The sequence below is a fragment of the Triticum dicoccoides genome, chromosome 7B, assembly GCF_002162155.2.
Source record: "Triticum dicoccoides isolate Atlit2015 ecotype Zavitan chromosome 7B, WEW_v2.0, whole genome shotgun sequence".
NCBI lineage: Eukaryota > Viridiplantae > Streptophyta > Magnoliopsida > Poales > Poaceae > Triticum > Triticum dicoccoides.
This window is the reverse complement of record NC_041393.1, coordinates 116,652,708-116,676,337: the sequence shown is the minus strand read 5'-3', so window position 1 is coordinate 116,676,337 and position 23,630 is coordinate 116,652,708. Positions and strand designations below refer to the sequence as shown.

At 44.2% G+C, this 23,630-nt stretch overlaps 1 protein-coding gene across 1 annotated transcript; it reads left to right on the top strand.

Annotated features, from left to right (window-relative positions):
• The first annotated feature begins 11,001 nt into the window (after positions 1-11,001).
• Positions 11,002-17,702, top strand: LOC119339019 (exosome complex component RRP4 homolog). The gene is made up of 7 exons (XM_037611207.1): positions 11,002-11,276; positions 11,381-11,482; positions 11,878-11,923; positions 12,346-12,435; positions 14,191-14,256; positions 16,555-16,623; positions 17,117-17,702. The coding sequence occupies exons 1-7, from the start codon at positions 11,122-11,124 to the stop codon at positions 17,537-17,539; spliced, it is 951 nt and encodes a 316-aa protein (XP_037467104.1). The 5' UTR covers positions 11,002-11,121; the 3' UTR covers positions 17,540-17,702.
• Positions 17,703-23,630: the final 5,928 nt, after the last annotated feature.

Below are 23,630 nucleotides of genomic sequence, written 5' to 3'. Positions count from 1 at the left end.
CATAGTAGTAGAAGTAATAAGTTGGCGAGACAACTTCATGGAGACACGATGATGGAGATCATGGTGTCATGCCGGTGACGATGATGATCATGGAGCCCCGAAGATGGAGATCAAAAGGAGCAATATGATATTGGCCATATCATATCACTATTTGATTGCATGTGATGTTTATCATGTTTATGCATCTTATTTGCTTAGAACGACGGTAGTAAATAAGATGATCCCTCATTAAAATTTCAAGAAAGTGTTCCTCCTAACTGTGCACCGTTGCGAAAGTTTGTCGTTTCGAAGCACCACGTGATGATCGGGTGTGATAGATTCTTACGTTCACATACAACGGGTGTAAGCCAGATTTACACACGCAAAACACTTAGGTTAACTTGACGAGCCTAGCATGTACAGACATGGCCTCGGAACACAAGAGATTGAAAGGTCGAGCATGAGTCGTATGGTAGATACGATCAACATGAAGATGTTCACCGATGATGACTAGTCCGTATCACGTGATGATCGGACACGGCCTAGTTGACTCGGATCATGTAATCACTTAGATGACTAGAGGGATGTCTATCTGAGTGGGAGTTCATAAGATGAACTTAATTATCCTGAACATAGTCAAAAGATCTTTGCAAATTATGTCGTAAGCTCGCGCTTTAGTTCCACTGTTTTAGATATGTTCCTAGAGAAAATATAGTTGAAAGTTGACAGTAGCGATTATGCGGACAATAGAAAGCTTATGTCCTTAATGCACCGCTTAGTGTGTTGAACCCCAATCGTCGTCTGTGGATGTTGTGAACATCAGACATACACGTTTTGATAACTACGTGATAGTTCAGTTAAACGGTTTAGAGTTGAGGCACTAAAGACGTTTTTCGAAACGTCACAAAACATATGAGATGTTTCGAGGGCTGAAATTGGGATTTCAGGCTCGTGCCCACGTCAAGAGGTATAAGACCTCCGACAATTTTCTTAGCCTGCAAATAAGGGAGAAAAGCTCAATCATTGAGCTTGTGCTCAGATTGTCTGAGTGCAACAATCACTTAAATCGAGTGGGAGTTGATCTTCCAGATGAGATAGTGACGTTTCTCCAAAGTCATTGCCACCAAGCTGCTAGAGCTTCGTGATGAACTATAACATATCAGGGATAGATATGATGATCCTTGAGGTATTCACGATGTTTGACACCGTGAAAGTAGAAATCAAGGAGCATCAATTATTGATGGTTGGTGAAACCACTAGTTTCAAGAAGGGCAAGGGCAAGAAGGGACACTTCATGAAACGACAAATCAGTTGCTGCTCCAGTGAAGAAACCCAAGGTTGAACCCAAACCCGAGACTAAGTGCTTCTGTAATAAAGGGAACAACCACTGGAGCAGAATTACCCTAGATACTTGGTAGATAAGAAGGCTGGCAAGGTCGATAGAAGTATATTGGATATACATTATGTTAATGTGTACTTTACTAGTACTCCTAGTAGCACCAGGGTATTAGATACCGGTTCGGTTGCTAAGTGTTAGTAACTCGAAATAAAAGCTACGGAATAAACGGAGACTAGCTAAAGGTGAGCTGACGATACGTGTTGGAAGTGTTTCCAAGGTTGATGTGATCAAGCATCGCACGCTCCCTCTACCATCGAGATTGGTGTTAAACCTAAATAATTGTTATTTGGTGTTTGCGTTGAGCATAGACATGATTGGATTATGTCTGTCGCAATACGGTTATTCATTTAAGGAGAATAATGGTTACTCTGTTTATTTGAATAACACCTTCAATGGTCTAGCACCTAAGAGGAATGGTTTATTGAATCTCGATCGTAGTGATACACATTTTTCATGCCAAAAAGGATATAAGATAGTAATGATAGTACCACTTACTTGTGGCACTGCCATGTAAGTCATATTGGTGTAATACGCATGAAGAAACTCCATCCAGATGGATCGTTTGGACTCACTTGATTTTGAATCACTTGAGATATGCAAATCATACCACATAGGCAAGATGACTGAAAAGCCTCGTTTTCAGTAAGATGGAACAAGATAGCAACTTGTTGGAAGTAACACACTTTGATGTGTGCAGTCCAATGAGTGTTGAGGCATGCAGTGAATATCGTTATGTTTTACTTCACAGATGATTTAAGTAGATACTATATATTTACTTTATGAAACACAAGTCTGAATTATTGAATGGTTCAAGTAATTTCAGAGTGAAGTTGAAGGTCATTATGACAAGAGGATAAAATGTCTATGATATGATCATAGAGATGAGTATCTGAGTTACGAGCTTTGGTACACAATTAAGACATTGTGGAAATTGTTTCACAATTAATACCGCCTGGAACACCATAGTGTGATGGTGTGTCCGAACATCATAGTTGCACCCTATTGGATATGGTGCGTACCATGATGTCTCTTATCGAATTACCACTATCGTTCATGGGTTAGGCATTAGAGACAACCACACTCACTTTAATAGGGCACCACGTGATTCCGTTGAGACGACACCGTTTGAACTGTGGTTTGGAGAAACCTAAGTTGTCGTTTCTTAAAAGTTTGGGGCTGCGACGCTTATGTAAAAAGTTTCATCGTGATAAGCTCGAACCCAAAACGGATAAATACATCTTCATAGGATACCCAAAATGGTTGGGTATACCTCCTATCTCAGATCCGGAAGCAAAAGTAATTGTTTCTAGAAACAGGTCCTTTCTCGAGGAAAAGTTTCTCTCAAAAGAATTCAGAGTGGTACGCAATCCTGTCTTAGAGGTCATGTTGCTAGACAACAATGAACCTACGAGCTATGGAGAAGCGATGGTGGGCCCGGATTCCATGAATGGCTTGAGGCCATAAAATCCGAGAAAGGATCCATGACTTTGGAAGAACTACTTGATGGTCGTAACTCGTAAGGCTATTGGGTACAGATGGATTTTAGAAGAAGACAGACAATGATGGTAAGTATCACCATTAAGAAAGCTCGATTTGTCGTTAAGATGTTTTCCGACAAGTTCAAGGAGTTGACTACGATGAGACTTTCTCACTCGTAGCGATGCTAAGAATCTGTTGGGATTATATTCGCAATTACTGCATGATTTATGAAATCTTGCAGATAGGATGTCAAAACATTGTTTCCTCGACGTTATACTTGAGGAAAGGTTGTATGTGATACAACCAGAAGGTTTTGTCAATCCTGAAAGACGCTAATAAGTATGCAAAGCTCTAGCAATCCTTCTTAGGACTGGAGTAAGCATCTTGGAGTTGGAATGTACGCTTTGATGAGATGATCAAAGATTTTGGGTTTATACAAAGTTTGTGAGAAACTTGTATTTCCAAAGAAGTGAGTGGGAGCACTATAGAATTTCTGATGAGTATATGTTGTTGACATATTGTTGATCAGAAATGATGTAGAATTTCTAGAAAGCATATAGGGTTATTTGAAAGGTGTTTTTCAATGGAAAACCTGGATTAGGCTACTTGAACAATAAGCATCAAGATCTATAGGATAGAAATGCTTAATAATACTTTCAAATGAGCACATACCTTGACATGATCTTGAAGGTGTTCAAGATGGATCAGTCAAAGAAGGAGTTCTTGCCTGAGATGTAACGTATGAAGTTAAGACTTAAAGCTCGACCACGGCAGAATAGAGAGAAAGGAAGAAGGTCGTCCCCTATGCTTCAGACGTAGGCTCTATAGTATGCCATGCTGTGTACCGCACCGGAAGTGTGCCTTGCCATGAGTCAGTCAAGGGGTACAAGAATGATCCAAGAATGGATCATTGGACAGCGGTCAAAATTGTCCTTGGAGTAAATAAGGACATGTTTCTCGATTATGGAGGTGACAAAGAGTTCGGCGTAAAGGGTTACGTCGATGCAAGCTTTAACACCTATCCGAGTGACTCTGAGTAGCAAACCGGATACGTATAGTGGAGCAACCATTTGGAATAGCTTCAAGTGGAGCGTGGAAGCAACATTTACAATATGACATAGAGAATTGCAAAGTACATGCGAATCTGAATACTGCAGACCCGTTGACTAAAACTTCTCTCACAAGGAAAACATGATCAAACCCCAGAACTCATTGAGTCTTAATCACATGGTGATGTGAACTAGTTTAGTGACACTAGTAAACTCTTTGGATGTTGGTCACATGGCGATGTGACCTATTAGTGTTAATCACATAGCGATGTGAACTAGATTATTGACTCTAGTGCAAGTGGGAGACTGTTGGAAATATGCCCTAGAGGCAATAATAAATTGGTTATTATTATTATATTTCCTTGTTCATGATAATCGTTTATTATCCATGCTATAATTGTATTGATAGGAAACTCAGATACATGTGTGGGTACATAGACAACACCATGTCCCTAGTAAGCCTCTAATTGACTAGCTCGTTGATCAACAGATGGTCACGGTTTCCTGACCATGGACATTGGATGTCGTTGATAACGGGATCACATCATGAGGAGAATGATGTGATGGACAAGACCCAATCCTAAGCCTAGCACAAAGATCGTAGTTCATATGCTAAAGCTTTTCTAATGTCAAGTATCATTTCCTTAGACCATGAGATTGTGCAACTCCCGGATACCGTAGGAATGCTTTGGGTGTACCAAACGTCACAACGTAACTGGGTGGCTATAAAGGTGCACTACAGGTATCTCCGAAAGTGTCTGTTGGGTTGGCACGAATCGAGACTGGGATTTGTCACTCCGTGTAAACGGAGAGGTATCTCTGGGCCCATTCGGCAGGACATCATCATAACGTGCACAATGTGATCAAAGGGTTGATCACGGGATGATGTGTTACGGAACGAGTAAAGAGACTTGCCGGTAACGAGATTGAACAAGGTATCGGTATACCGACGATCGAATCTCGGGCAAGTACTATACCGCTAGACAAAGGGAATTGTATACGGGATCGATTGAGTCCTTGACATCGTGGTTCATCCGATGAGATCATCGTGGAACATGTGGGAGCCAACATGGGTATCCAGATCCCGTTGTTGGTTGTTGACCGGAGAACGTCTCGGTCATGTCTGCATGGTTCCTGAACCCGTAGGGTCTACACACTTAAGGTTCGATGACGCTAGGGTTATAAAGGAAGTTTGTATGTGGTTACCGAATGTTGTTCGGAGTCCCGGATGAGATCCTGGACATCACGAGGAGTTCCGGAATGGTCCGGAGGTAAAGATTTATATATGTGAAGTCCTGTTTTGGTCACCAGAAAAGTTTCGGGTTTTATCGGTAACGTACCGGGACCACCGGGAGGGTCCCGGGGGTCCACCAAGTGGGGCCACCAACCCCGGAGGGCTGCATGGGCCAAGTGTGGGAGGGGACCAGCCCCAGGTGGGCTGGTGCGCCCCCCACAAGGGGCCCAAGGCGCAGGAAGAGTGGGAAAGGGGGCAAACCCTAGGGCAGATGGGCCTTAAGGCCCACCCTGGGTGCGCCTCCCCCTTCTCCCCCTCTAGCCGCCACCCAGATGGCATCTGGGGCTGCCGCCACCCCTGGGGAGGGAACCCTAGAGGGGGCGCAGCCCCCTCCGCTCCCCCTATAAATAGTTGAGTTGTGGGGGCTGCCCAAGACATGAGTTTCTTCCTCTATTGGCGCAACCCTACCTCTCTTACTCCTCCTCTCCCGCGGTGCTTGGCGAAGCCCTGCAGGATTTCCACGCTCCTCCATCACCACCACGCCGTTGTGCTGCTGCTGGACGGAGTCTTCCTCAACCTCTCCCTCTCTCCTTTCTGGATCAAGGCATGGGAGACGTCACCGGGATGTACGTGTGTTGAATGCGGAGGTGCCGTCCGTTCGGCACTAGGATCTCCGGTGATTTGGATCACGACGAGTACGACTCCTTCAACCCCGTTCTCTTGAACGCTTCCGCTTAGAAATCTACAAGGGTATGTAGATGCACTCTCCTTCCCCTCGTTGCTAGTTTCTCCATAGATAGATCTTGGTGACTCATAGGAAAATTTTGAATTTCTGCTACGTTCCCCAACAAAGCCCTCGAGGCAGCGCCATCGTGTTACCTTTAACCCAGATGTCTCGATTAACGTCTTTAGTTCAGGATCTGAGTCCAATCTAGGAGAGGACCCAACAGTGCAGGCAGAGCACTAGAGCATTTGAGTATCCGCAGTTGTCATGTGATGTACAGATGTAGTTGTACGAGCCATGATGTTTTGTTTCATGTATGAGAGTAGTCGAACCCGTCATGATGTCTACCTTTCATGTATGAGTCTATGTATAATTATGTTGGAACTTTTATTATCGCTTTGTTTCTCGATGTTTTGTTTTCGCTTCTTTCGGGTTTGTCGCTGGCTTTTCTTCCCATTTTTTGGATGTTGCTCATCGCGGTTGCTTTTTATTGGGAAAAACAAACAATAGGATGACGCGGGGAGGCAGCAGCACGCATGCTTGTGAGGATGTCCCTGTTCGTCGCTCAGCAAGACAGGCAGGACATTCCCCCGAGCCGTATCCAAGAAGCAAAGCTCGCCTGAAAGCAAATGTGTGTCTTTCCGAGCTACGTTTCTCGCGGAAGCAAACCCATAAGAAGCAAATATGTGCTTCTTGTGAAGATACATAGTTTTTCCCTTTTTGAGAAGCACAACTATGCCTCCATGACAAGCAAATATGTAATTCTCTCAAAACACAGTTTGTTTTTACGCAGAAAATCCATGATTTTGCTTCAAAATCATAAAAGACTTGAAAGAAACTCATCTGAACTTGAAAACACGTACACGAAAATAAAAAAAAGAAATCCCAAAAGAACACCAAGTAGGCAACATGACACACCATTTAGAACTAGTAGAACGCCCGTGCGTTGCTACAGGCTACAATGCATATAAATGAATCAGACAATTGATTAAGACCATATCTAAAGTTGCAGCTCATTTCTCCCTCATACTTTAAGGCGTGTTTAGACATCAAACGGGCTCCCATTAGGCTCCCAAAAATTCAACCATCGAGACAGTCCGAGCTTTCCCAAATAAAGCGCATATGTGGGGCGAGAAATGCGGTTATTCAAACTATCCACCATGTTACCTCCAATACGCAAATCCAATACAAAAACCTCACCCCCACGACACATCCTTCCCTTTTTCTGCCAAACTCTCCCCTTCCCGCTCAGTTTCCCGCTCCTAGGGCCCTCTCCTTTAAAACTGAATGATGCCCACCTCACCTTCGTGTGGAAGGAGGAGTCCCCCGCCAACCGGCCCTCTCTGCACTCTGATCCCCTCCCCCCATGTTTGTGTCAACCCGCCACCGCTATGAAGGGGGAGGAGGCATGCAAGGAGAATGGGCTCCATGGCGATTGACACATGCAGTGTGAAGGGAATATAAATAAGTTAGTGGTTCAACATTAATTGTGTTGGACATACATCTTTAGTATCCTCATGCACATTAGGCAACATTGTTGATATTTTTTCTACTATTAAACCACGCTTTGACTTCATCCTCCTTCTCCTCCTCCCACTATCTTTACGTGTACCAGACTCAATGAAGAACCACAACATCCATCAAAACAAAACATGAAAATATTGGAACTCGTCGACTTTATGTCTATGCAAAAGTAATAGTAGTAGAAGTGCTGCTAGAAAATATAGTGCTCAAGGTGTGGGGGCGCACGAGGTGAGAAGGAACAATCATTGGAGGACGTGTCATCTGCAAGAGGCAATACGTGCTGCTCGCCGACGCCGACACCGAGGACCACGGAGAAGGGCCAACTGATCGGATTGGGGCGGATTAGGTGTGGTCGCAGAGAAAGTGGCAACTACATCGTGCATGGGAGAAGAGGAGCAACTCGTGCGATGCCAGGAACGAGTGACTTCTTATTTGGGCCTATTTTCACCAGCTTAGATTAGGAAAAACAACATATAAAACCAGTAGGAGGTGGGAATAGGAAAAGATAGAAGGTGGGGAGGGGAGACGATTGAGGGGTGCAGGGAGGTACAAATGACGTACAAACTCCTCCTTTAGGAGTAGAGATACTCTCAGAACACCAAAAGTGACCCAGCATGTCTCCACAAGGGGTAAACCTGCACTTAAATTTTTTCTTGAGACAATCCTCCATTAAGTTGTTCTCTAACTAGTGACCTCTGCGCCAAATAGATTTAGTAAATGCTTGTGCCCATTGGATGGGCTGAATCTTCGGGCTGGTCGCGCGTGAGCCACGCGGTTGAGGCCCCATCATACTTCTCGCACATCACCCTGCCCCACCGTATCTTATTCTTCCTCTGCCTTCTTTCTCCCGATCCCTTCTCTCTCTCAGCCGGCTGCTGGTGACCACGCTCCTCGTTTTCCTCCTTCGGATCCCACCGCTGGCTAGCCTTAATCCTGCGCAAGTCCCTACCTCCAACCTTAGCGCCCACACCCACTTCGTCCAATGCCCCTGCAGGTTCCTTCCGCCCCGACGAGCCGGAGTTAGAAGCCGCCATGGGATATGCCGTCTATGAGCAGCTGCATACGTGTTGGAACCGCCCACCGGAGATGCTACAAGCACGCCGGCACGACCTCCTCCCCCCACCGCTGCAACCAACTTCTCTTGAAATGAATTTGAAAGCATTTTTGCTCCTCCACCAATGCTGCAACCAATGACCCAAAAAGCTACAACGGTTTGATTTGAAAGCTTCAACCCACGATATATAAAGCTTCATCCGGATACCGTGCAATTAAAAAAACTACAATCGTTCATATGAAAAGCTTCAACCGTAGTTTGAAAAAGCTTCGACAGACCACCCATGCAACTAAAAAAAGCTACAACTGTTCATGTGAAAGATTCAAATCGTATTTGAAAAAGTTTCATCTCACGAAATAGAGAAATTTTCATTCGACCTCTACGAAATAAAAAAAGCTACAACCATTGAATTGGAAAGCTTCAGCTGTTGAATTGAAAAGCTTCATCTCACTTTATGGAAAGCTTCAACTGGCTTTACAGAAAGCTTCAACCTGCGAGTACACAACCAAAAAGCTACACTCATTGACATGAAAAGCTTCAACTATTTTGATGCAACCGACTACTACGACCACTTCATTGCGGAGCCGCAGCGGTTATGAACTCCAAGGACTGGTGTTGAACTACTAGACGACTTTCTCCGGAGATGCGGCCTTCGACGATGAACGACATTGCTGCAAGCTCCACGGGGTGGCACTCCTTTGTCGGAACTACGACCTTCGCCCGATAGGACCTGCTTGCGGCGGAGCCACGACGAACCAGGGGTGCTGCAACTGGGGACGGACCACACTGAGAACAAGCGACACTGGTGCACGTAAGGAGCGTCAACGGGGAGGGACACCAGACACGTGAGCGGAGCCATTGCCTTTTCTTGGAAGCATTGACCGAAGGAACAAGAACGAGTCGAGGGTTGAGATGCAGATTGGACAGACCCGACTCACTGCATCGGGCGGCTAGGGCGCGACAGGCAGAAACTCTGGGTCGGCGCCCCGATGCCTAGTACGAATTTTCCTATTTGACGCATTTCACGTCAAATTGTCGAGGCGCCGCACACAGACGTGCCGACCCATTTAAAAGCTAGGCGTGCTTTACATCGAACCCGGTTTTGGGAATGTTTTGGAAGGTTCCAGCTGGTTTTCTCCAATTTTGGGAACCTTCTAGAAGGTTCCTGTAATAATTTTTTATTTGTATATTTCTGTTCATTTTTCATTTTTCTTTACCCTCCTTTTTTGTTTTTGGCTTTTCTTTTTTCATTTTTCTGTTTCTATTTTTGTTTTATTTTCTTTTCTTTTGAATTTATTTCATTTTTCTTTTTTCCTGTTCAAGTTTACTTTTCTTTTTCAACAGACATTCCGAAATTTAAAAAATGATTGCACTTTTTAGATTTTGTTCATATATTTTTAGTGTTCCTAATTTGAAATTTTGTTCACAAATTCCAAAAAAGTATAGAACTTCATATATGTTTTCACTTCTTATACAAAAAATGTTCCAAAATTTTAAATATATGTTTGCATTTTAAAAATCAGTAAATGTTCTCATTTTCAATTTTTAGTATGTGCACGTTTTGCAAATTTGTTCATAAATTCAAAAAATGTTCTCACTTTCAAATTTTGTTCACAATTTCATAAATGTTCATGTTGTCGAACAAATTTTAAAAATATTCCCACTTTCAAAATTTGTTCACAAAGAAACACGAACAAATTTAACAAATTCAAAAAATGTTCGGGAATTTCAAAAAATGTTCCAGCTTTGCCAATTTGTTAACAAATTGAAAAAATGTCGTGCTTTGGAAAATAAATTTGTAACTTTGAAAAATGTTCTCGTTTTCAATTTTTGTTCCTGTTTTTCAGAAAATGCTTGTGTCTTTTTAAAAATTCCTGAAAACGTTTTCGTTTTAAATTTTGTTCCTTTTTCAAAAAATGTTTGAGAATCCCAACAAATGTTCCCATGTTCAAAAAAGTTTGACGTTTTAAAATTTGTTCACAATTTCTAAAATGTTTTCGTTTCAAAATATATTTACCTTTCAAAAAAATCATGTTCAAAATTTATTTTATTTTACATATGTTGCTGCTTATAGTTCATATAGAGCAGGCTCCCATTTCAGACATTGACACCTAGGAGTTGCAGTGGCTAGTGACCTGGTTCTCTTGCAAGAGGTCCTCGGTTTGATCCCTCAACGGGACTTTAGTTTTTGTGAACCTTCGTTTTTGGCGCTGTCGTTAGTTTCCTCACGTGTTGCGCTGCACTACTAGCACTAGAACCAGCCCGTCGCAGTGTCTAGCACAGCGCGCGCATGAGATCAAAGTCAGGGGGTTCGATCCTCAGAGGTAGCACGCTCAGTTTTCGCATTTTTTCACCTTGCGAATGCCAAATGGGCCGGCCCAGGTGAGCCGCCCTCAGCGAAACGTCAACTCTTTGACGCAAAGAGCGTCACATAGGAGCTCTCGCCTAGTCCTTGCGTTCTTGTTCTGGCCCATCTTGGCCCTGAAGGGTGAGGCCCAGTTTGGTTCCATGTTACCGGCCCGGCTCAACCTAGTGGCTTTTCAGCGCGACGGTGGTGGGTGGACCGGGCAGGTTTTACTAGGGTTTTTGCTAGTTTCCGCCGTCGATCGCCGCCGACCCCCGCCACCCGCCGACGCATCCCTCCTTCTCCTTGAGTGCTCCCGGCACAGCGTACCGGCCATGAGAGACCTCCACCTCCCGCTGAACCAGACCCAGAGGGTCCGCCTCGAGGCCGCCCTCCACGAGCTCCAGACCCTCGCCCCCGCGGCCGCGTCCGCCGCCGCCGTCACCGTCGCGGACAACATCCCCGTCAACCATGAGGACAACATCCTCAAGTAATACTTTCCCGTCTCCTCCCCTCTCTATCCGTTCCCCACTCGTGCTTGGTGATGGACGACGGATTGATTTTTTTGGTTGGGTGTGTATTTTTGGCGTGCAGAGGGCATGGTACGACGGATCAGGATGGGGAGGTGGTGGCGACGCTGTGCGGCGTCGTGGAGCGGGTCAACAAGCTCGTCTACGTCCGGACGCTCCGGGCGAGGTATTGTCCCCCTGCCTTCCTTCTTTTCACTGCTGTGTCAGTTTCCAGCAAATGCCATTTCTGTGTTCCTGCTGGATAATCCTCGCAATGCTGTGGCGCTGCTATTGTACTAAGTATTACGGTGTGCATATGAATGAATTAGCGGGTTCGGGGTTGACTCGATGAATGGACAAGTGCAGTTCTCATGGTGAGGTACTATAGTTTCATACTGAAATATTAGTGTGTTGGATTAAAGCTGGGGTGCTTATGATTTGTGCCGGCTTAAACTGTAGGTATCTGGGCTTATTATAGCTTGTTATATTAATTGACTTATTGTAGAGCCGGGAGTAAGGCATTGAGTTTGTAATTAGTTCTGGTACCTGAAAGGCTCATTTTGTTCTCTTCGACCTTATCAGGTATAAGCCAGAGGTTGGTGATATTATAGTTGGCCGTGTCATCGAGGTATGTGCACTTTGTGTCACTCTTTCAACATTCTTCTCATTTCTATGACATGGTTTCTGCCAGGAATGCATGGCAATGCTCTACAATTTGGCTTAAAGCTTGAGTTTTAAACTACGAGTATCGTTGGACATTGTTAAAAATTGGAAATGTGTTTAACCAGATCTCTATAGCATATACATGGATCGGGCAATTGGTTCCGCTATATTTTATAGGGTAGTAGATCCACTTATTTGTATCGGTATCCTGGCACATGTCATTTACTTTTGAATACCTGGCCATCTGAATAAGGGTGTGGCAAATCTAGCTGTTAGTTTAGTCATGCCGTCACAGTGTGATTTATTTTCTGCTTGTTCAGCCCCCATGCAAATAATGCATTTCATTTCTGACCAGTATCAGATACTGTGTTGATTTTTTTCTTCAAGATTGCTCCAAAGCGCTGGCGGTTGGAGATAAACTTTAGCCAAGATGCCGTTTTGATGCTTTCTTCGATGAATTTGCCTGATGGAATTCAGGTATGCTATTCTGCACCTTTACCGTGTGAACTCCCAAAGTTTGTTTGAAAGGGCAGCAGCTGTACACAGGGGTATCCTCACAATAGAATCTGCAAGGCAAATAATCCCATGTACTATGTCAACAGATAATTCAACATGCATCAAAGCACCCTCTCTAGCTGACTTAACAGTAAGCTAACATGGAATTTCATGGTTTGCTGGAAATATTACTTACCTGTTTCTCTCTGATTTTAGAATGAAATGCTGCATCATGCTAAAACAGACCAGTGACTGTCATCTTTGGTACTCCGTTCTTTTCCTTGTGTATGGGCATGGTGTATGATTTGCTAAGCAATGGTTTGACCAACAATTAGTCTATTAAGATACACTTGGAGTGAGATAAATGTTATATCATTGGATTTGTATTCAAAACCACCCATAATTTGACCAACAAAGTTGTACTAAAGCAGCGACAATTAATTTGGATCGGAGGGAGTACGGAAAGTTTTACTAAAGCAGCAACAATTAATATGGATCGGAAGGAGTATCACATAAAGTACATATTAATAGAGTACTAGCAAAAGGGGTGTTGGTACGGGTAAAAGAAATGGACAAGAACAGAAGATGATACATTAGCACACTACGGAGACATGACATCATGGTCGGTTTCCAGTTCCAGCATCACCAGCTTAGGGCATGTTCAACAGCATTCCCGCTCCTGGCTCCGCTCCACGACCTCAAGCTCATCCTTGCGCCGCCGTCCCGAGCTCGTCCTCTCTTCACTCTGACGTCAAACGTCGCTCCGGAACTCCTCATGCCTCCTCTATGCTCGCCCAATGTTGTTCATCAACATTGTCTGTCTGATAATTTACCCACCCCTTTGCTAACGGGTCACTTGGTTTGTTGTTTACAACCTGTCTGAAACAAGATGTTGGTGTTGTTCAACACATTTTTTGTCCTCATAGATTGCTGCATTTGATATGGTCTATTTCATCACTATGTATTTCTTGCCATACATGTCGCAGGTACTGGCCCCTATTTCATCACACTATTTATTTCTTGTCATACATGTCCTCTCTTTTATTTCTTTTATAGGAGAAATAGCGCAACATCCCATCTTTATCGAATCTCCTCTGCGTCCTCTCTTTTATTTCTTTTATAGCGCATATTCTATCTTTATCAGGCCTCTCTTTTATTTCTTGCCATGTATGTCATTATTTATTGGGTGTCTCTGGCAAATTTACCTTCAATTCCTGAGGAGGCTTGTTGATTGTCCTAGTTGCTGACATATAAATTGGTGGAATTTCGTTTAAAGCAGCGAGGTGGTACTATTAATTAATATAAGCGAATCCTTATTTTGGACAGAAGTGAAAGCCAGCCCAGCTGGTTCTTTCCTTGCGACCCTAAAGGGGAGGCGTGGGTTCGATCCCTCCACACCAAGAATTATTTTTCGCTGCAGAAGGGCCGGCCCACGATGGTAGCTCGAAACGTTTCTTTTTCCTAAATTACGTCATGGAGTGCGGGTTGATTGCACAAAAACGTCAGTTATTTTTTTTGCAAAAATACCCGATGGACCAAACCAAACCAAGAATATCACCTGCCTTTATTAGTAGGTATAGATATAGATATATATATAGAATTGTTGGTCAAACCCTTGTCCTAACGATTTTCATAATACATCTTATGTTACGAAACTGAGGGAGTACGTTACATGTGTCACTATTGATTATTCTAAAATGTTTTTTAATTGATATTTTGTTCCTATCCCAATATTAGAGAAGAAGAACTGCGGTTGATGAGCTTAATATGCGGAGTATATTTGAAGAAAATGATGTTGTCTGCGTAAGTATCACACTCCATTCCCCTTATCTATGATTGAATTTATGTTTGTTGCTTACATATGTAACACTAAATACGAATGAACAATGCTGTCAAAGAGTTCAGCTTGTCATATTTCTCCGCACGTGTTCACTGCAAATGCATTTATTAGTCCTGGAGTATTTTCTTCTGCTTCTGTTTGTCATCTTGTTGATATCAGGTTGAGCCATCATTTTCGCTACTACACCATTCGATCAGTGATTGTTCCTGTTTTAATTCAGAATCGTACGACTCAAATTGCATATGAGGCTTTTGGAAACCCTGATCTTTCACTTTGCAAGCAGCAGCAAATTAGTAGATGGGTTTGGCTAGAAGTAGAAGATAGAAGGAATCTTGCAACCGGGTGGACCAATATAATTATTTATGACTAAGTGGTAGGAACTGGCAGAAGCATACGGTGGCCAAGATGTGTAGCTGTGGAGGAACTAATAGATGTAAAGCGTACACTCTAAACAAAGTAACAAATAGATGGAAAATATAAGTAATAGCAGATCGGAATGGTGGTAGTAAATAGATGGAACAGAAGTGAAATCGAGTGTTGCATGGACTAGAAACTGGAAATGGAAAATATAAACAGTGCACAGTGAATAGGATATGAGAAATCACGACAGTGGAAGAGCATACCAAGGGCGTGTTCGGTAGCCCTCCATGGACGATAAATCCTCAACTCCAACTCCAGGAATCCGGCTCCAGCTTCTCATGATCATCCCGGAGCTACCAATCTGTTCGGTGTCACCGCTTCTCGCTCGCACAAGGGAGCGAACCTGAAGCCCATAAAATCGCCCCTTTGTGGCTCATCAGGAGCAGGCTGGCACTCCAAAAGGTGTGGGAAAGATGGGCTGGGCCATCAGGAGCTTCTCTATCGGTGGATATGGCCTGACTAGGGAGGAAATCCCTTGGCGCTCGCTGGATGTGTCGCTCGCGAAATAAGACGCGAACCGGTGCGCTCACTTGGCGGTGCCATTCCCACGTAATTTGACCCAACTCCAACTCCTCGAGAAGCTGGGAGCTCGGAATGACCAGCTCCGCAACTCCTAGAAAAATGCACTACGCTCCGCACCGGCTTCTCTCGCTAAACTCCAGGAGTGGCCGCGTTCGGCTGGACTCCACACGTGGAGTCGAGGATTTGAGAAGCCAGGCCACTACCGAACACGCCCCAAATGTGGCCCTTGCTAATTTCTAGAACAGAACCAACCTCGCATCCTGGGAATCAACACCAGCACACCTCTTTGAAAAAACAAATCCAAATATGGGTGCACAGAGCACACAGTTTCACGCCATCTACCATGGCTTTTCAGGTTTTTAACTTCTTAAGCGAAACATGACTGGGCACAACATGCTTCAGCCCTTCCAATTATACAGGCATCAAAACAACTTAGACCAGAAAGTGTCAAGTGCTTATCGTCTGTGCCATAGGCATCAAAACAACATGCTTCAGCCGTTCCCATTCCACCTTGTACTTCACATCAATTTATCTAGGCACTTTTCCACAGCTTGCCTCCCTTGCCTCCTGCTCGGCTTATAGTTTGGGTGGTTCAGAAAAAAATACATGCACAATACTAGGGATGACCACATCAAGAGCTGTCTGCAGAGTTTCAAGGGCGGCAAAAACAGTATGGACAGTTGCATCTTTATCCAAGGCTCCCAGCTGATTACGAGTCGCCTCGCTGTGTTAGATTTTTCCTGCTATTTATATGGCTAATCTTTGTTCACTGCTGATTGTGAATCCTCATAGATTATACTGTTGGACCAGTCTGTTGGTCTCATCTGATGCTGGAATTAATCTGACTGTTGTACAGTCAAAATTAATCTGATTGTTGAGTTATGAAATTTGAGACATCATGTGTCTATTTGGCTGTATGCACCGTTCTGTTTTTTTTAAGTTTTCTGTATCTGGTTAGTGGACTACCATGATTTGTTAGTTGGTACAGCACAGAGTTCTCGCGTGAACATTTTTGCTCTGCATTTTTGAACTAGTTCCTGATGGCTTTGGTAATCAACGCATTTTGTTTTCTGACACGCAAGGATTCCTGAATTAGGCATTCTGTGTTTTATTGCCTTCAGTTTATTCATGTATCCAAGCTTCAAGTTTTCTGTGCATTTCATTTTAATGTTTTTCCCCAGGGAAGCTCATGATATCGGAAATATGGCTTGTCTATGTCCTTTCTCATTTCTTATAGTTTGTCAGCCTCTCTATTGCTTTTGTACTGGATCAGTAATTCAAAATCTGAGGCTACTACTTTGCATGAAATCATTTATCAGGCTGAAGTTCGTGGTTTCCAACATGATGGATCTCTTCATCTACAAGCAAGGAGTCAAAAATATGGAAAGGTAAATGCCAGACCAACTCTTTGTCGGCTACTATTATTGCGCAGTGCCCTGCCAGTTTAGGTTATGTTGTTACGTTGCCATTGTATGCGATGAATCTGTTCCTTTCAATGCCCCCCAGATTAGTTATGCAATATTGTGAAAGTGTCGCCTTTGTAATCTGGCTCTTGTAGTTATTTTGAACTTATTTAATACTCCCTCCATATCAAAATATAAGACGTTTTTTGACACTAGAGCTCTTGCCATTGTCCTCAGGGAAAAAAAATCTGCTACCTCTTAATGTGCATGCTAGTTGATGTTGATTACCCTGTGCAGTAATGCAAAGCAAGCAAATGTATAGTCCTGATACCTTGTATTGTTTGCACTGTTGATAATGACTTAGATTGATTGATGATTTGTGTTTGACTGCTGGAGTTACAATCTCATCTTTTCAGAATCGAAACAATGTTAATGTGTTGATACTTGTTATTGAATAGCCTTGAGTTTCTTAATGCAGCTTCAGAGAGGTCAATTGCTCACGGTGCCTGCGTATCTGGTAAAACGCCGGAAGCTGCATTTCCATCATCTAGAGCAGTATGACGTGGACCTGATCCTTGGCTGCAACGGTTTCATCTGGGTCGGTGAGCACGTCGTGGTGCGTGAAATTGCTGAGTTGAAGGAAGACGAACAGAAGCTGAGCGCTGAAGCGGAGACTTTTACCCCAATAGAAACAAGGAGACACATTTGCCGTCTTGCCAATGCTGTGCGCGTGCTTTCAGCCCTAGGATTCACTCTGACCGTCGAGCTGATAATTCAGACCGCGGAAGCGAGCGTATCATCAAATGTCGAGATAAACGACATGCTCGGGGCTGAATTCTACGTCCAGACAGCGGAGAGAGAGGCTAAGCGCCGAGGTGACCTCTTGGGAAAGAAGAGGTAAATCATCTTGGCCCTGCCTGCCTGGTTTGCTGTAAACTGAAAATGCTGACATGTAAGCGATATGTAAAAGGAGGTAGGATACGACGATTTTGAGATTTTGGAGCTTGCTCCACTCTGTAGTGTGCATGCGTTTTAAGATGGTATTAAGATATCTGTTCTTTTCTTGTGTGGTCGACTTGTTTCCTTAGGTCCACTCAGTAATTTTTAAGGACTGTCCAAGTGTGTAAAGCCCTGACCTAGGCTCTTGGGCCAGCATGTGCGTCTCGTGTGGGCCTACTGCCTCTAGGCTTTGTTGTGCGACGGAGAGAAAAAGCCCAAAGCCCAGAATATGTATGGCGTTGCCGGAAATCCGCTGGTGCTCCCGTCGTATGCATCTGTTTTTACCTGATGCGTGCACACGCACACACGTGCAACACCAACCACCACATCCGCATGCCACTGAGATTTCGCTCTAGAAGATGCAAAAGCCTGGCTGTCAAAAAGAGAGAAAAAAATACCCTTAGAATAACCCGACTCGCGGCAAAAGCTAGCCGTGGTAGTGCACACGAGATGCTAGGGCGCATCCTGACACGACTATATACAAATGGATGTCAGCATCATGGAGACATGTCCTTGTGTGCACAACAGTAAGAATACGACGGCAGATTTGTCCTGGCCTGGAACCAGAAGAAGACGCGAAATTTGGTGCGGAGCTCGGTGGTTTACAGAGCTTTCAAGAGGTGATCTGGCGGAACACTTGGTTTACGGCGTACGCCATGCCCATCCGCCGACCAGATCACGCACGCACCAAAAAGCATCGTTGCTTTTGTTCAAGGTACCAGGTAACTCGGTCAATCATCCGTTGTTGTTGCACTTGCTGCTAATGGAACAGGGAAATGGGTTGAAATTGGTGGATGACGACGGACCATCTGACGTGCACATAGTAGCAGAATGATGAGTGCATCTAGTTTGTTTTAGGGTGTTTTCTGTTGTTGTTCGCCCGTGATGCAAATAGTTATTGGGCAAATCCGTATTTCTTCTTAGAGTATATAAAATGAGCTTGATGCGAGTAATCAAGCACCTTACAGAGACCCGACTGGTTTTTATTTCATTTTACGAAATTTCAGAGATGCATCTTTGTTTGTTTCTTCCGCTGGAGTTTCCTTTTCATAAGGAGCCGTTTCTTTTTGTTTGTCCATGCCATGCGTAGACTTTAATTTGGGGGAATAAAAAGCTCTTTCACGATCATTGGCACATGATTGTGGACGTCTCAAACTCTTCTGTATAAAATAAGCATCGAGTAATTGAATAAAGGACCGCGTGTAAAGCCAGTGGTCTTGAAAAGGAAGAAAAATATAATGGGCGACACATGCATATCAGTGTGTGCAGGTAATATAATGACGTGATTGCAGTATTGCACCAGATACGACCTCAACGCTCACATCTGAGGCCGAAATCGTCCAAGGACCCTTTTTCAAAGCCAAGCCATCAACGCTCACATGACAATTTTTTTTTTGAAATTACATAACACAGCTTTTAATCCGACGGAAATGTATCGGGCTTGCCATCTCACTGCCCGTATTGAATTCATACTCCAGCCAACTCATTCAAAAATCCGAACTGATGAAGAAAGGCGGGCAATATATTTCAACAGCCCATACCACTTTACCTTACATTTTTTCCATGCGTCGTGTTCAACAAGATGTCGATCGATCAAGGCCGCGAATGGACTCCCTGTCTTTCCAAGTCACCCGCGAGGTGAAACTCGGCGAGAATTGACAGACAAAAGCGAAAAAGATTTCCACGTCCGCCGCATAAAATACTGGCACCAGATTCTGTGGATGATCAACAAAAGTGATTCATCTCCACTATAAACACCCGACAATATTATTATATTAAAAGTGATCTCTCCTGGGTAAACAGGCATTGCACAACTCTAATAAAATATGACCCAAAACGACCTAGGCCTCAGTCGTCTTGTCGCTATAATGCGCTAATGATCGCTCCATCATTTGGACTTTCCATCGCCTCATAATGAATGCTCGTCCAAAGGCAAAGGGATCTGTATGTTGACACGCGGTACATGGTGCGCGATACACCATAAACAAACGGCCAGAATGATATACTAAATGTAACTTCTTACAAGACATTTTTAGTGCCCATGACAGTATTGTCGAGAAAATGGATGTTTCTAGATGTATTTTAGTTCTAGATATACACGCATTTTTATCTATTTCTATAATAAATATTTTTGGACGAAGGGAATTAAGTTACAAAAAAGTAGGATCGATGCAAGGGAACAACAAAGACACACCATACCGATCCATGCATGTATAGATTACATATATACATATTTTTCTTCCTAATACAGTGGCTAGGGTAAACTTTCCCCTTCAGGTTTCACTGGTGAGCTCATAGATTTGTCTCCCATATGCCTTCCACTCCGGCGGCCGGCCGTGGAAGGGAAGCCTGGTGCCTCAGCTCCAGTTGGTTGAATAGGTTAGGAATTTTTAGTTCTTGCAGGTGCGGCGTTCGAGCGGATGACAACCCTTTTTCTTTGAGTTTTCTTTCAGGTTCTACTCCTACTCGATTTCGTCTGTCTAGATGTAGTTGACACATCTCCGACGTAGATTCCAGCCGTCTCCTTGAGACGGTGAGGTTAGAGTTTCTCGTCATGTGGCGAGATTTGGTGTCAGGTGCTTCAGATCTATGCAAGGGTTTAATGACGACAACTGCCGGTCCAAGGCGCCGGTCCTTTTGGGCACGTGCATGAAGACTTCCTAGCTATCATCGACAAGGTCAAGCTGGCTCCGATAAAGGAGAGGAGACAGCGACGCGTCGGCGGCTCCTTCTGACGGCAATAGTGGCCGTTGAGTGGTCTTTGAATCTCGATGTGATTTTTAGTATGTTGAGATGCTTTGCACTGTTGGTGAACTGTTATAGTAATATACTTGATCTTTTTCGCAAAAAAGAAAAAAAGACACACCATGCATGTGAAGTTACCCCGAGACCTCACCAGCAACTAATGATCGCTGACCGATGGATGTCGAGCCAAAAGCTCCCGGAATTCCAAGCCCACACAACCCCCCTGATGGGTACAAGCATTAGCTAGCGCCGGAGTGCGGCGTGATACGTTTCACCTCATGTGCCACGCCGGCCGGCGAGATGGATCCTTCGTACAGCGCCGGGTCGTCCTTGGATGATCCTTTGGCCGGCCGGCTAAGCTCTTAGCTGATCCTTTGTGTGTGCGCGACTCCATGCATGTTAACGTCGTGCGTGGCCCATGTGTTTCTCAGGCGTCAACCACCACAAGTCCATGGCTCTAGTGATGCATGCTCCTGACTGGCGTCGCCTATAAGCAAACGGTTTAACCACTACCACGCTGAGAAGCATAGTCGTCTGATCCATTTATTTGTGTTGCAGGACGAAAATTTGAAAACGTTGGCAGGACAATGTGAACTCAGACGACTACGGTAGCTAACGGAGACCATGTTCCAGAGCTCTCCGCCATGAAACGTTTCGAAAACACACGTTTGACTGTTGCCTAATTAAGTGCCTTCCTGACACACCACCAGCTAGCTATCCGTACACGCACGCACTAAGGTAAGAACATGGTGATCAGAAGCACTGTTGATTATTCCAAAGCATACCTAGATATGTCGTGGGAGTTGCAATCCCTCCCAAAAGACCGTTACCATCGACGACGGCCACCTCAGGCTCCATCCACACATTTTCCTCGAAAGGCCGGCAACTATCGTCATTATCCCTCCGTTTCCCTGTCCTACCACCCCATCTCATGTCTGGCCTCGCTATCACGGCCGGAGACTGCCGGCGTTCGTTTCTTTCCCTGCAACAATGACCCTGCAGCGCAGGAATCTGACGGCGAACCGCATGGTGCGTTATGGCCGTCCGAGAGAAGAGATTGATCGCCCGCCCGGCACAGCGCGCGCAGCCAGTAGTGGAAGGGACGGCTGGGGATCAACCATATGGCGATACACCGATACTCGGCATGGCATCTCTATCTGTCACCGATAGATGATGGGTTGATGGATAGGTAGGCAGCATATTCCCCTTTTGTCTTGTGCTCACTGCTCACATGTGTTTTTATTTTGTTTTGTGGATGGCATGTGGGACGGATTTGGATTTGGATTACGGTTGTGTGAACCGGTTGATTTGATGTGGTGATTTGGTGGATGAAAATGAAAGTTCAGGGGTAAGTGGTTGCTTGCCCCCCATGGAGAAATTGTTCACAGCCGATTAGTGATCATGCACATCCGTTCTGGCTTTCAGTGTCGTGGAGTTGTTTTTTGTTGGCGGCAGCCCGGTGCATATTGACACATCAAGATATGACTTATGACCCCCTCAACAAAAAAAAAAAAGACTTATGAGCTTCGGGCACTAATGTCATTAATTTGGATGTCGTTGATGGACAACTAACAGAAAAACATGGCATATCTCGTGCTTTTTATTCTAAAGTATCCAAGAAACTTATCTTCCAAGTTTTTCCCGCAAAAAAAAAGAAAAGAAAAACTTACGTTCCATGTTCGGAAAAGGAAAATTACATATTTGCAAAATAAAAAAAGAAAATTGCTTCAAGTTCTTCCTCGGAATGGAGGGAAAATATTTGCCACGTTCCATTGATTAAGAGTGCCTCGCATATAAGAAAAGAGAAGTAAGCAAAAAAAGAGTACGAAGGTCCACTCCACCAGCAAAATGCTTGGCATGGGTCTTGCCTAATATCCTACCCGATTTCTGATCTCCGAGAGGATGATGGACGGCATCGTGGAAACACCTCGAAAATGTCTTTGTTTCCCTCATTCCAAATTGTCTAGTGGATATGCATCACGAGGGTCACCATGACCTTCATTCGATGATCCGCGTATGAAATTTTGCCAAATAAATCGGTGAGCCACCAATCTTTAACTGAGATATTCATCACCAATAGGGACATGTCACGGCTGAAAAGCCAAAGCCAAGCATCTGACATTCACCACGTGCGAAGCGTGTAGTTGTATTGGAAGAGAAGACGAGTCAAGCCATTTGGGCATTCATTCGCAAATAGAGAAAATGCCAAGGTTTGGCCATCCTTGCCACTAAAGACGACACTTTGTCCAAATCCCTATTTTGGGAGATGAGCTACACAAAGAATTTACGTCTTACGGGTTCCCAAACCTTTAAAATTATGCATTGCATTGATGATTGTGTGGCACTAGGAAATTGTCTCTTGTAGGCTGAGGTCACCAAATACTCCGCACTAGTGGTAAATCACAAAAATATGGGGCATGCTATGTTAGGGTTAGGCACCACTTAATTCAGACTACTCAACAAGTCAATACTAGTAAATTGTACTACGTGCTTTGCACGTCATTTAAATATGCGTGCAAAGTTCAATTCATGGATACACTCCTTGCTCCCTTCAAACATGGTACCTTCGCATGTAAAGCTTGATCCAGTTCATTATTGTAGCCATTCTGTTTTGTATATATGTTGCCTGAAAAAAGGGGTTCAGTCCTGTATATAAAGCTTTACATGCTTAGTATTAGGATCTCGTACTACACTCAGCTTACTTTGCAACTTCTTGAAAGCTTCCAACTTCTCCCTGACGCGATTAGTGTGCGCGTTGCGGACGCTCTGCCGGTGTGTGTACCTTGACCAGTTACATGCATAAATGGATAATCTTAGGCAAGTGAAACTTTTCCTACATTGGTATATAGTGATGGTTCTAGAATTCAGTGGTATGTTCGCCAGTACTGTAGCTCGTAATGTAGCTGCGAATCCCACAATTTTCAGCCATCGGATTGACTCTATCAACGGCTCACATTGCATTTTGGTTTTGAGATCCAAACATGTAAAACTCAGTACACTCACTAGTAGAAAAACCCCTATTAGTCCCGGTTAGTGAGGGCCTTTTGTCCCGGTTCTTGAACCGGGACTAAAGGGTCGTTACTAATGCCCTAGACCTTTAGTCCCGGTTCTAACACGAACCGGGACAGATGGGTCTCCACGTGGCCGGTGCGCCGAGCCCAGGCAGGAGGGCCTTTGGTCCCGGTTGGTGGCACCAACCGGGATCAAAAGGCATCCACGCGTCAGCATTTCAGTGGCTGGGTTTTTTT